The sequence below is a fragment of the Panthera onca genome, chromosome E1, assembly GCF_046562875.1.
Source record: "Panthera onca isolate mPanOnc1 chromosome E1, mPanOnc1 haplotype 2, whole genome shotgun sequence".
Classification (NCBI taxonomy): Eukaryota; Metazoa; Chordata; class Mammalia; order Carnivora; family Felidae; genus Panthera; species Panthera onca.
The window spans coordinates 5,279,374-5,291,578 of record NC_138352.1 but is presented as its reverse complement, the minus strand read 5'-3'; the positions used below and the strand labels follow the sequence as shown (position 1 = coordinate 5,291,578).

Genomic DNA, 12,205 nt, shown 5'->3' with positions numbered 1-12,205 from the left:
AATTTCAAGGTCTTCTACCAGTGAACTTTTTTAGTTTTATGTTTATTTACATCATGGAAAACAACCTTCAGTGCTTAAACCTGTGGAGAGATACTATCAAACACAAACATTTATTGAGCAATATTAAAGTCCCTTATGCTAAGTACTGAATTTGTGACTTTATTCCAAAAGGCCTTTACAGAATTTTTTTTTTTTTTTCTTTTTTTGGTCCTCTTAACCTGGACTTGTACTGGCATCTGGAAGTCCTTTGACTCTAAGTTACTGTAGAATGACCTTAAAACAGAAAAGGGACTTACTTTATTTTATTTTTTAAAGTTTATTTATTTATTTTGAGAGAGAGAGGGAGTGCGAGCATGGGAGGGGCGGGGGGGGGAGAGAGAGAAAGAGAGAGAGAGAGAGAGAGAGAGAGAGGGAGAGAGAGGGAGAGGGAGAGGGAGGGAGGGAGGGAGGGAGAGTGAGAATCCCAGGCAGGCTTTGTGCTGTCAGCACAGAGCCGGATGCAGAGCTCCATCCCACAAACCAAACCGTGATATCATAACCTGAGCTCAAACCAAAAGTGGGACGCTTAACTGACTGAGCCACCCAGGAGTCTTGAAAAGTGACTTATTTTAAATAACTATGTTTACAGTCAACTTCTTTCTTCCATTTGTATGCATTTACCATGCAATATCCTAACACATGTAACTTTTATTTCAAAAATTTCAAATAAACAATCGGGAATGTGATATTCTTTACCTTCAAAGGGCGATTGCTTATCTTCTTCAGTCCTACGGACATTGATTAATTATATTGCTTTAGTAACCCTCCATATATTATCTTTAAAAGAAAGCACTTACATGTTGTGCAGATTTTTATGTCTCACATTCTGTCCCTATAGCTGGCTGTTCAACATCATGTGAGGCTACTCAGTACTGGTCCTCAGGGTTCACAGTTTTACAAGCATCCATAGATGCTGCTATTATACAGGTAAATATGATGAAGGAAGTAAAATAGAGCCACAGTGTATTTTAACAATTACGCCTTAAGTCTTTACAGTAGGATTTAGTTTGTCTGCTGTTAAATGTACAAAATACATAACATATTACAACTCCTTTAAGAAAAAAGATGAGTCATATTTTCAGTTTAATTTTTTTAGTTTAATATTTTTCAAACCCCACTGTTACTCGATGGTTTCTAAGCATGTGATTTAGCAATTCCATATATCTGTATTATTCTATGTGTGTTGACCATAGGTAATATTTATGAATGATCTATATTTATAGAGTTTTCCCCTTGAATAAAAATAACTTAGTTTAAAGAAAATGAATGTTTTTGTTATGTTATTCATAGTTGTGGATTTCATTTTTTATTTAATAAATAATTATCACTTATTTGCCAAATATTGTTTCTAAGTTGAATGCTTAGAACATGAATCCGTTTAATCTGTAGCAAACATATGGGATTTGTGCTATTATTTTATTTTTTAAATGTTTGTTTATTTTGAGAGAGAGAGAGAGAGAGAGAGAGCGAGTGAGTGCATGCTCCAGCAAGGGAGGGACAGAGAGAGAGGGAGAGAATCCCAAGCAGGCTCTGCACTCTCATTGCAGAGCCTAACATGGGTCTTGATCTCACAAGCTATGAGATCATGACCTGAACCAAAATCAAGTCGGATGCATAACCGACTGAGCCACCCAGGCACCTGAGATTTGTGCTATTATTATTTCCATTTTACATATGGAACTGAAGCACAGGGAGATTGACTTTCCAAAATTCAGTTAATTAGTGACAAAGCTAATTCCAACTATGGCTTTTTGGCTCCCAAGTTTGTGTTTTAATACTGTACTGCCATGAGGATTGTGTATAAAGGTTACAGTTATAATCTAAAGACATGCTTAGACCTTATCAGGTGTTTCACATTTTAGTAGAAATGAACAGGAGACCTGGCTCTGTTGTTAGACTGCTATGTAGTAAAATGACAACAGTAATAATGCTTTACTTGACAGGGTTGTTGTAAGAACCAAATGCTATGTGTCAGATTGTCTTATAAACTCTGACAGCATGGTATAAATGTATTATAGAGCTGTAATATTACCCAAATTCAGTAATATAGAAGTTTAAGGTAAAGGCAGTAAAATATAGGATATATCACAGTGATGGTGTTATAGTGCTTACTTGTGTTTTTGGCCGAAGACCTTAGCCATCCACAGCCCAGACCACACTGGATGAACAGGCAGAGCGGATCTTATTTTAGACATTTAATTGAATGTTAGATAGAAGTATCATACAGCATAAAGTTTTATTATTCTGTCTACACATGCTTCATACATAGATTTTAAAACGATAGGACATACTATTTAAAAAAATTTTTTAAAGACAGTCTTTCATGGTACTAATAATCGTTCCTTAATTCCTCAATATTACAAGTGCATATTTTTGTTAAGATGTATATAATTGCTTAAGAGAATAATTATTCAGTTTTATTTTCTTTGATAAGCTATTTCATCAAAATTCGTATACTACTCAACTTCAGACTTAAACTTCATGGTATGCTTCCAGAATGAATGAAAGCAATAATGTGTGCTTGTACTTTGACATTGGGGTCTGTCACTTTATTTCAGGTGTGTAGTTTTGAGTATTGTATTTGTAATAGGTTTGTATAAAATATGGGGGTATAATTGCCACATTTTATTGGGGACCACTAAATTCATTGACTGTATGTATGTTTTCCAATTCTAGCTGAAGACCAATGTTTCCTTTTGGAAGGAGCTGGAGTCCACTAAAGCTGTCATTATGGGAGAAACTGCTATGGTTGAGATAGACACCTTTCCCCGAGGAGTCATTTTAATATACCTAGTGATAGCATTTTCACCTTTTGGTTACTTTTTGGCAATTCATATCGTAGCAGAAAAAGAGAAAAAATTAAAGGAGTTTTTAAAGATAATGGGACTTCATGACACTGCTTTTTGGTATGTTATTAAAAGTTTATTATTTAGTATGATTAATAATTACATTAAATGTACATATCTCCAGAGTTGTAATTTTGTTATTCACTCAACTTGAGGAGGTGCTTTTGTTTTGGAAGTTGAGACTAGGCATCAAACTGCAGCAATAGATTGGCTTTTTTTTTTTTTTTTAACATAAGGGAAGTGGGATTTGGGAAACTCATGTTGATATTACATGTTTAAATTTTACTTCACATTTTGTCATAATTGATGAGGTGTGTTCTATGTATTTCAGTGTATAGAACATATGAGATCTTGGAAAGTTAGAAATTAATTGCCTGTTGTAGTCTTCCCCCAATATCATAGCATATATAAGTTATTAAAAATTTAATTAAAATGATTGAACTTTGCATATGTGGCATATGGGGTTCCCTCCTCTCCCCAGGAAAAAAGTTATTTTTGTAAGTTAAGATGAAAATATACAAATAATTTATAGAGAAATTTAGAAAATGTTTTCACAAGTGAGCCATAATATGTCAACATCTTTATACAATGATAATTTTATAGAGGCATGCATTTTTACAAATAATTCTAAATGTATTTTCCTTACTTTTCCCACTGTGTAGTAGGAAAATTTATTTTGAGCTCATTTGGGGGGAAAAGTTAATACTGTGTATGTGAGTTGATATTATAGTCCCTTTTACAAAATTGTATTCCATTTAGCCCAGTTGAATACAGCAGTTAATTATAACACTTTACATAATGGGGTCATTGTGTATAGCATATTTTCTTTGCTTGTTTTTTTCTCCTATCATTTGAGTAGTCATTGGTTTTTAAGATGCACTGAGCTGTTAAAGTGCTTTGTGAGGAAATGGAAGAAGTTAGGCAAATCAGTTTCTTAATGCCTCAGTTTTGCCTCTGTAAAATGATGGGTTCAATTTTGGTAATGTAGGTATCTTTTAGCTCTGTTTCAGTGCTTTTATGTTTCATGGTAACATACATCAGATAATGATCTAACATTTTTTTAAAAAGCCCTAAATACTGTTGCAGTTCTATTGAACTCTGATTTGGGAAGAAATTTTGAGTAAATACAGTGAGTCTGTTGTCGAACTTCTTGATCTTACATTGTGTAAATGTAGTAAGTACGTTATCGATTAGTGAGATAGTCTTCATTGCTTAAAGTGTCAAAAAGGCAGGCCGTCAGAGGTTTAATTATAGCCTAGGCCATAAAGTTGTCATTAAATTCTTTCATATTTTAAGAAAATTGGAAGTGTTTTTGCATTATTGAACTTTTGAGAATATTGGATTTAAATTAGTCATGAATTGCTATTAATTTGGAGGTTTTTTTTGACTCTTGAAAAGATAATCATTCTATGTCAGACCTTTATCATAACCAATGTTGTATTTTTTTAAAGTTTATTTCTTTTGAGAGAGAGAATGTGAACAGGGGAGGGACAGAGAGAGAGGGAGAGAAAAAATGCCAAGCAGGCTCCATGATGTCAGCACAGAGCCCGACACAGTGCTCGATCCCATGAACCGTGAGATCATGACCTGAACCGAAATCCAGAGTCAGACACTTAACCGACTAAACCACCCAGGCACCCCATATATTTTTAATTACTATTATAAGAACATTAGTTTTCAGTAAATGAGCATACACAGGAAAGAATAAACTTAATTTTAAGAATAAAATGGCTGAAGTTCTGTTTGAAATGATTTTCTGTGAAAGCCCATGCACTTAATCATAGGTGTATTTGTATTCTCATTTTAGGCTTTCATGGGTTCTTCTGTATACAAGTTTGATTTTCCTTATGTCCCTTCTTATGGCAGTCATTGCAACAGCTTCTTCATTATTCCCTCAAAGTAGCTGCGTTGTGATATTTCTACTTTTTTTCCTGTACGGGTTATCATCTGTGAGTATTTTAACTTGAAATGGGAATAAAGAACTGTCAAAATTGTTGATTAATATAGCAAAGTGCTTATTCTGTGGTTAACTTAGAGTTGATTTGTTACTAGGTTACTCACAAACGACTTATACATAGACAGCATCATTGTACTTCCATATTTTAGAAAAGGTACAAAATAGCCTCATGTTTATTTTTTTTATTTTTATTTTTTATTTTTTAAGTAGGCTCCACGCTGTGCGTGGGCTTGAGGGGCTTGAACTCATGACCCTGAGATCAAGACCTGAGCTGAGGTCAAGAGTCGGATGCTTAACCGACTGAGCCACCCAGGCGCCCTGGTGTAGTCTCACATTTCTATTATAGGGTGATGGGTGATGTGTAAAGGTATGCCTTTGTAAATATAGCTCTTTTTAAGGAACCTACTGAAATCATTGTTGCACTATATGCTAACTAATTTGGATGTAAATTAAAAAAAATAAAATTAATAAAAAAATAAAAGAAAAAAAGTGTAAATATAGCTCTTGGATAGTATTGATATTCATCTGCTCTTTTGGCTAAATGCTTCCTGTTAATGGCCAGCCTTTGTGTTCCTGTGGTTCTGGTTTCTATTATGATTGGCTTATGTGCCCATGCTGTACCATTTATTAAATTTTTTCATGATCACCCTTGCTCTTTCACGTGATAATTTACAAGCAACTCAGACTTCTACATACAGTTACCTGAGTTTGTATCTCATCAAGACATCGAGTTTAAAAGATAGGTTCTCTGTTTAAAAGCTGGTTGATTTATTGTTTTGTTCACATGTACACATCTAACTGCAGACGCATGTGGCTGGTTATGGTTTCTGTCGTGTAGAGGTAGTCATGTTTGCCTATTTACATAGATAAAATGTTTTTAATGTTTATCATCTTAAATTTTTTAATGTATTTATTCCTGTTTCTATGAAAATAAAATATCTTACCATAGCATTTAGAAATTATTTTAATGAATGTATTTTCCAATGATTGTTCTTTCACGAGCAAAATTAATTTTGTTTTCATACCAATGTATATGAACAATGCATTAACTTTAATATTTATATTTTGCAGGTATTTTTTGCTTTAATGCTGACACCTCTTTTTAAAAAATCAAAACATGTGGGAATAGTTGAATTTTTAGTCACTGTGGCTTTTGGATTTGTTGGCCTTTTGATAGTCCTCATGGAAAGTTTTCCCAAATCATTAGTGTGGCTTTTCAGTCCTTTCTGTCAATGTACTTTTTTGATTGGTATTGCACAGGTAGGTAATATATTTATCTTGCTTCCACTACTAAGTACTTTTTCTCTCCAGTTCCATGCAGCTTGTTATACTGCAGTGATACTGCCTTTGATTTGCAAAAAAATTATTTTATAATTTCAACATAAGAAAGGAATGCTGTTTGAACACTGGAGTACATTTTATATGGGTTTCATTTATATTTTCTCCATTTTTAAGTTTTTCATCTGTATGATCTGTTTAGAAGTTTTCTATCTTGTGTATTAGTATATCTCAGGAGTTTATTTTCACTGCAATAACTCAGTTTGTTAAAAGTCATTTTAAGCGCCAGGTATTCTAGATTGCTATATGGCCTGGTTCCATTGCTACTTTGGTACATTTATCTCAGATGTGTACCTGGCAGAAAATTGTGGTGTGTGGAGCAAAACAAATTTTCATGACTGTTAGCAGTGAAACGAGTAGGCTGGTGGATTTTATTACTTTAGGATTCATGGGATTGTCCTTCGCCTAAATAATATTTATATTTATGTATTTATTTTTAAAGTTTTTATTTGATTTTTATTAGTCTATTTTATAGGGGCAGTCAGGTTCTGAGGGAAGTATTCTTATGAGAAACTGCTTCTTCTATTATAAAACATAAATTCGGTCAATGTATAAAGCAAAAATGTACTTAAAATAAGAGATTATTCATGTTGACTAAATAGAATATTCTGATTTGTGAAACCTTAGATTAATGTTTATGAGTATTGAGTTAAGCAAATTTTAATTACTTTGGACCTAAGAGCTATCGTTTACACATTTTAAGAGTCCACTGAGTTCTCCTTCACTTAGGAAAGTAGATTTATAGATTCATAGGTCTTTGTTGCTTGTGGGAAGGACTTCCCAATGTCATTTAATCATCTTCATTTCACAGATGAGGAGACTGAGATCCAGAATGGTGTAATTAGCATTTATTCCTAATGGCAGATCTGGGGTCTAAATGACACCTCAACCTCTAGTACATGTCTTTCTGCTCTATCACATATATCTATTGTGAATAATGGAAGAGTTGTGTTAATTAATCAGAATACCTTCTCCCTTTTCAGTATTGAAAAGATGCTGATCGTAATTTTATCCTCTAATACTTAATTTGTTTGACTTCCATGTGGACCATTTGTTTGCAGCAGTTAGTAGTAGGAGCATACTTTATTTTTATTTCCTTTGATAGTCATAACATTAGAATTCAATGCCCTGGGAAGAGATGTATACTAATTTTAAAACATAACATTAAAATGGATTGAAATGGATTGTTGTGATAAACTTATATTTTGGTAAAGTTTGTTGTTTTCCTTATAAATTCTTACTACTAATTTAGTAGACTGTTAGAAGGCCCAGTTTGGTTACCATCGATCTGGATATAATGAGAAACTCTAGGTAGTGTTAACTTTTGCTTATTTGTATTGTTTTTATATAATAAAGTTGGTGTTTCTGTTTTCCAGGTCATGCACTTAGAAGATTTTAATGAAGGTGCTTTATTTTCTAACTTGACTGAAGGCCCATATCCTCTAATTATTACTCTTGTCATGCTAGCACTTAATAGTATATTCTATGTCCTCTTGGCTGTCTATCTTGATCAAGTCATTCCAGGTATGCAGGTACCTATTGGATTTTACTTTAAAGATTTTAATTTTTTTGCTCACATAGGGTCAACTTAGTTTAAATGTTTTCTTCTAGCTGGAGTACCCTAGTCATATTTGTTGTTTAAACTCTTAGTTTAATTTTAAATAAGTATATTTCGTACCTGTGCCTTAATGACTAGTGAATGTAGGGAGATTCTCTTCAAAAGAGAGCAGTTTGCTTTGAAAACTTAAGTCTGTGACTCAATTTATGTCTGTTGTTAATCTTTGTTGGCTAAAGTATTGTTAATGTTAATCTTTGTTGGCTAAAGTATTTCACTACTTTACCCTCTTAAGGTGCAAAACTATGAGGTAATCTTGTAACTCCCACCACTGTCCTTATCCATCATTCATCTATAGCCAACTCCTGTTGATTGACAATATTATTAAAATAATCTAACACTCCCTTGACTTTCCCCTTTGAGTTCCTCATTACTTTTGTCTGTGCTCTAGACTGGCACTTATATGGTAACTACTAGACAATATGATTTTTAAAATTTGAATTATTTAGAATTAAAGAAATTAACAGCCCATTTCCTCGGTAGCACAAGTCACCTTCCGACTGCTTAGTAAGCCACAAATGGCTGTTAGTTACCATATGGTACAGTATGCATACAGGACATTTCCACCACTGTGGAAGGCGTCTAGACCATATCTCTCATCTAATTACCTGCTTCAAGCCTGTCTAAAACTTAGCCATTGCCTTTAATCAAATTAATCACCTGCTCAGAAATCATCTTGCTGGACATATCCTAGTGAATTAAATAGAAACTCTTTATGTATGAATGTCCTTCACATTACTTTTATACATTTAAGCTCTCTTCACTCTCTGCCTCCTTACTGTATTTTATATTCATCCAAATAGCAGTATTTACCTATTTAAGCCCAGCTTCAGTGAATCGGTTAGATTGTTTTTAGTTACTCTTAACAGAAGATCGTTTTAATTGGCTTAAGCAAGAAGGAAACTGATTGTTTTACTTAAAAGGAAGTCCAGAGATAGGATAGGTTCCGAATTGGTTGCCTTATTCAAAGACCCACATTCTCTAGGCTTTTGCCCCCTGTGCCTGTCTTCCTGGCTGCTGTGGGATGCTTCTTTGTTCCTGTCCAATGGAGGAGGGAGGGTGAATCTTTCCCCCACCTAAACCCTTCGCTTCTGATTGGTTACATGCTGACAGCCAGAGCAGTAACAGTCACCAGAGGATGCCACGTGCTGATCAGATGAGTTAGGATCCTCTCAGTAGAGGGGATCAGATCTAGATGTGGCCGTCTAGAAGAGGTTGGATATTTTTTTTTAAATGGGAAGTGTTGGCTTTTTTAGGGAAAGAGGTGACAACGGATATATACTGTGTGAGCAACCATCACTGTCTACTGTGTCTAAGTCTTCTTCGCCTGTCCTGTTGCCGTGTTACTCTCCAGATTTTAAAAACCTCCATGAACTGTGTCCACTTTTCGAAGTAATAAGTACTAGCCGTTTTCAAAGACACGATAAGATGATACCCATTACAGCCCTCGGGATATATTCCTCATTCAGGCATAAACTTCTCTTCCTTTGAACTCTTACTAGCGCCATGCATGATGTGCTTCATGTCTGCAGCGTGTTCTAGGCGCTCGTTACACATGTGCGCCCGTAAAGATGGGAGCTCCTTCGGGACAGAAAATGCGCTTTATTCACCTTTACATTCTCCTGTGCTCTAAGCATCTCAGATGGTTTATAGACTAGAATTATTTGTCAGTAAAAACATTTTTCACACAGTGCTGATTTAATACTTTTAATATGAACTTTAGCTCCAGGTCATGTGTTTCACATACTGTCTTTATAATTTCAAATCTAGTTTCTAGAAATAATTTGTGAGGGTAATTCATTTTTTTTTTTTTTTTTTTTTTTTTTTTCAGGGGAATTTGGCTTACGGAGATCATCTTTATATTTTCTAAAGCCATCATATTGGTCAAAAAGCAAAAGAAATTATAAGGAGTTATCAGAGGGCAATGTTAACGGAAATATTAGTTTTAGTGAAATTGTTGAGCCTGTTTCTTCAGAATTTGTGGGAAAAGAAGCCATAAGGTATGATTTAATCTTTGGCAACTTAGGTATAAGAAGTAGTTAAACACTGCTACATTTAAATCCTATTTTTAAATAATGTATGTAACTACTGTGTCTTAGATTTTGGTACACAGCTCATGATTTAAAAAAAAAATTTTTTTTTTTTTAATGTTTATTTATTTTTGAAAGAGACAGAGACAGAATGTGAGTGGGTTAGGGGCAGAGAGAGAGGGAGACACAGAAACAGAAGCAGGCTCCAGGCTCTGAGCTGTCAGCACAGAGCCCGACGCGGGGCTCGAAGTCAGGAGCTGTGAGAACATGACCTGAGCCGAAGTCGGACACTCAACCGACTGAGCCATCCAGGCGCCCCCACATCTCATGATTTTTAAAACACAGAATTAATATGAGCAGTTTCTCTTTTAGGTTCTTATTTTCTTTGCAACCATTTAGAATAAGGTTGTGTTAGGTTTGAAATTTTATGTTTCAATGGAAACTTTTAAAAGTTATAAAACCTAGTATTCATACAATTAAGCCATTTTCAGATTTCCATTAAGTAGGTTGAAACAGAATAAATATTAGCTTTATAATTTTATTCCGGCTGCATTGTCTAAGTTATATAACATATTGTCCTCTCTCAATTTCATAGACTTTTAGGTATTGTGACTCAGACTATCAGTTTAATTTCTATGAACCCAAGAAATTCACTACTATGCCTTTCTAGATCAGTCAAAACCAAATTTAAAAAGTTAACAGGAAGAAGAGAAAAGAAATAAAAGGCAAAAAATGAAAGAAAAAGTGAAGTATAATATAATATGTGTTTTTCAAGTTTAAGAACGTATAAAAAGCAAGGGAGAGTCAGATACTTAGGATGTAATAAGTGGGTTAATGGTCTGCCTTCTCGGGGGCAAAATTGAAAGTGGTTAACAAAACCATTAATTCTTTAAGTTATTTGAGACATTTAAAGTGGAATGTGAGAACCACTTCACGTTTATGGATAGTTTGAAATGTGTGCTGATGTGAAATATAGCATTTGGTTTTTAATCCCCGTTAACTGTTGTAACAAGTATCGATAAATTACAAACAGAAAAGTATCAAAGATGAAGAGACATCTATAAATTGCTGGAGCCAAAGGCTTTATTTTCAGAAGGTGGCTTGTCATGAAATGTGAATGAATGACACTTAAAATGCACAGGAATACTGAATGCTTTTGTGGTTTCTTTAAAATAATTTTATAGTTATCGTCACCTCTCTTAGGTTTCTTGTTTTAGTAGGAAGGTACTTTATTATTATTTCTATAAAATATGACAGCTTTGATAACAATACTACACATGGAAGCGCACAACCTTATAAATTGCTTTGAATACTTAGAGAATCGTGTTTTTCAGAATCAGTGGTATTCAGAAGACGTACAGAAAGAAAGGTGAAAGCGTGGAGGCTTTGAGAAGTAAGTAGCTTTCGTTGTACCCAGTCCATGATTGTAAAGTACAGATTGGAAAACAATTTGCATAGTTTGTACAAAATTTAAACTTCTTTAGCACAGTTTTCTCTCTTTTAGGGGCACTTTCATTTATTTACGTGATTAATATTCATAATAAAATTAACAACAAATAAAATACTAAGAGTAAAAAGTAATCTATTAAAGATGAAAACCATTCAGTTATTTGAACAAGTCTGTGTCCTTTTTCGTTCTATTATTATGCATGTGTCTACATGTTAGTTGATTTTGTTTCCTTTTGACCTAGCACAGGGTTTCTCGACCTTGGCACTACTGACATTTTGAGTCTGATAATTCCTTGCTGTGAGAACTATTGTGAGAATTGTAGAATGTTTAACAATGTGTAAGGATTCTTCAAAATGAATAGAGTATATATATACACACACATACATACACACACTCACATATGCATGCACACACACATCCACATATGTAGAGAGCAGGGTGAGCTGGCGGGGTGGGAGAAGGAGGGAACAAGGAGATTAATTTTAAGAAATTGGTCCACGTGATTGTGAGGCCTGGCGAGTCTGAAATCTACACGGCAGCATGGCAGCTTGGAAACTCAGATAAGAGTTACAGTTGCAGGCTTCAGTCTGAAATTCATAGGGGAGGCTGTCGGGCTGGAGACTCAGGACATCTATGCTACAGTCTTGGGGCAGAATTCCTCCTTCTCAGGGAAAACCATTTTTGCTCAGCAGGCCTTCAACTGACTAGATATGGTTCACCAGTATTATTGAGGGCATCCAAATTGGAAAGGAAGCAGTGAAGCTGTTAGCAGTTGATATGAGTATAAATTTAAAAAATCTGGTTAGAGCTACAAAAAAGTTAGTGGAACTAAAAAGCGAATTTAGTAAGGGGGCAGAGTATAAGATAAATGTAGAAAAATAAATTGTCCTTCTATATACTACTAACAGATAATTAGAAAGTAAAATTAAT

General features: G+C 34.4%; 1 protein-coding gene across 1 annotated transcript in view; it reads left to right on the top strand.

The window, feature by feature from the left end:
* The window catches only part of ABCA5 (ATP binding cassette subfamily A member 5), a 74,250-nt gene that overhangs the window by 16,154 nt on the left and 45,891 nt on the right, over positions 1–12,205 (top strand). The window contains exons 5-11 of the mRNA XM_060645567.3: positions 878–966; positions 2,716–2,945; positions 4,693–4,834; positions 5,914–6,102; positions 7,557–7,704; positions 9,627–9,795; positions 11,160–11,218. Of these exons, the coding sequence (XP_060501550.2) occupies positions 878–966; positions 2,716–2,945; positions 4,693–4,834; positions 5,914–6,102; positions 7,557–7,704; positions 9,627–9,795; positions 11,160–11,218 (1,026 nt within the window). The remainder of the gene's footprint in view (positions 1–877; positions 967–2,715; positions 2,946–4,692; positions 4,835–5,913; positions 6,103–7,556; positions 7,705–9,626; positions 9,796–11,159; positions 11,219–12,205) is intronic.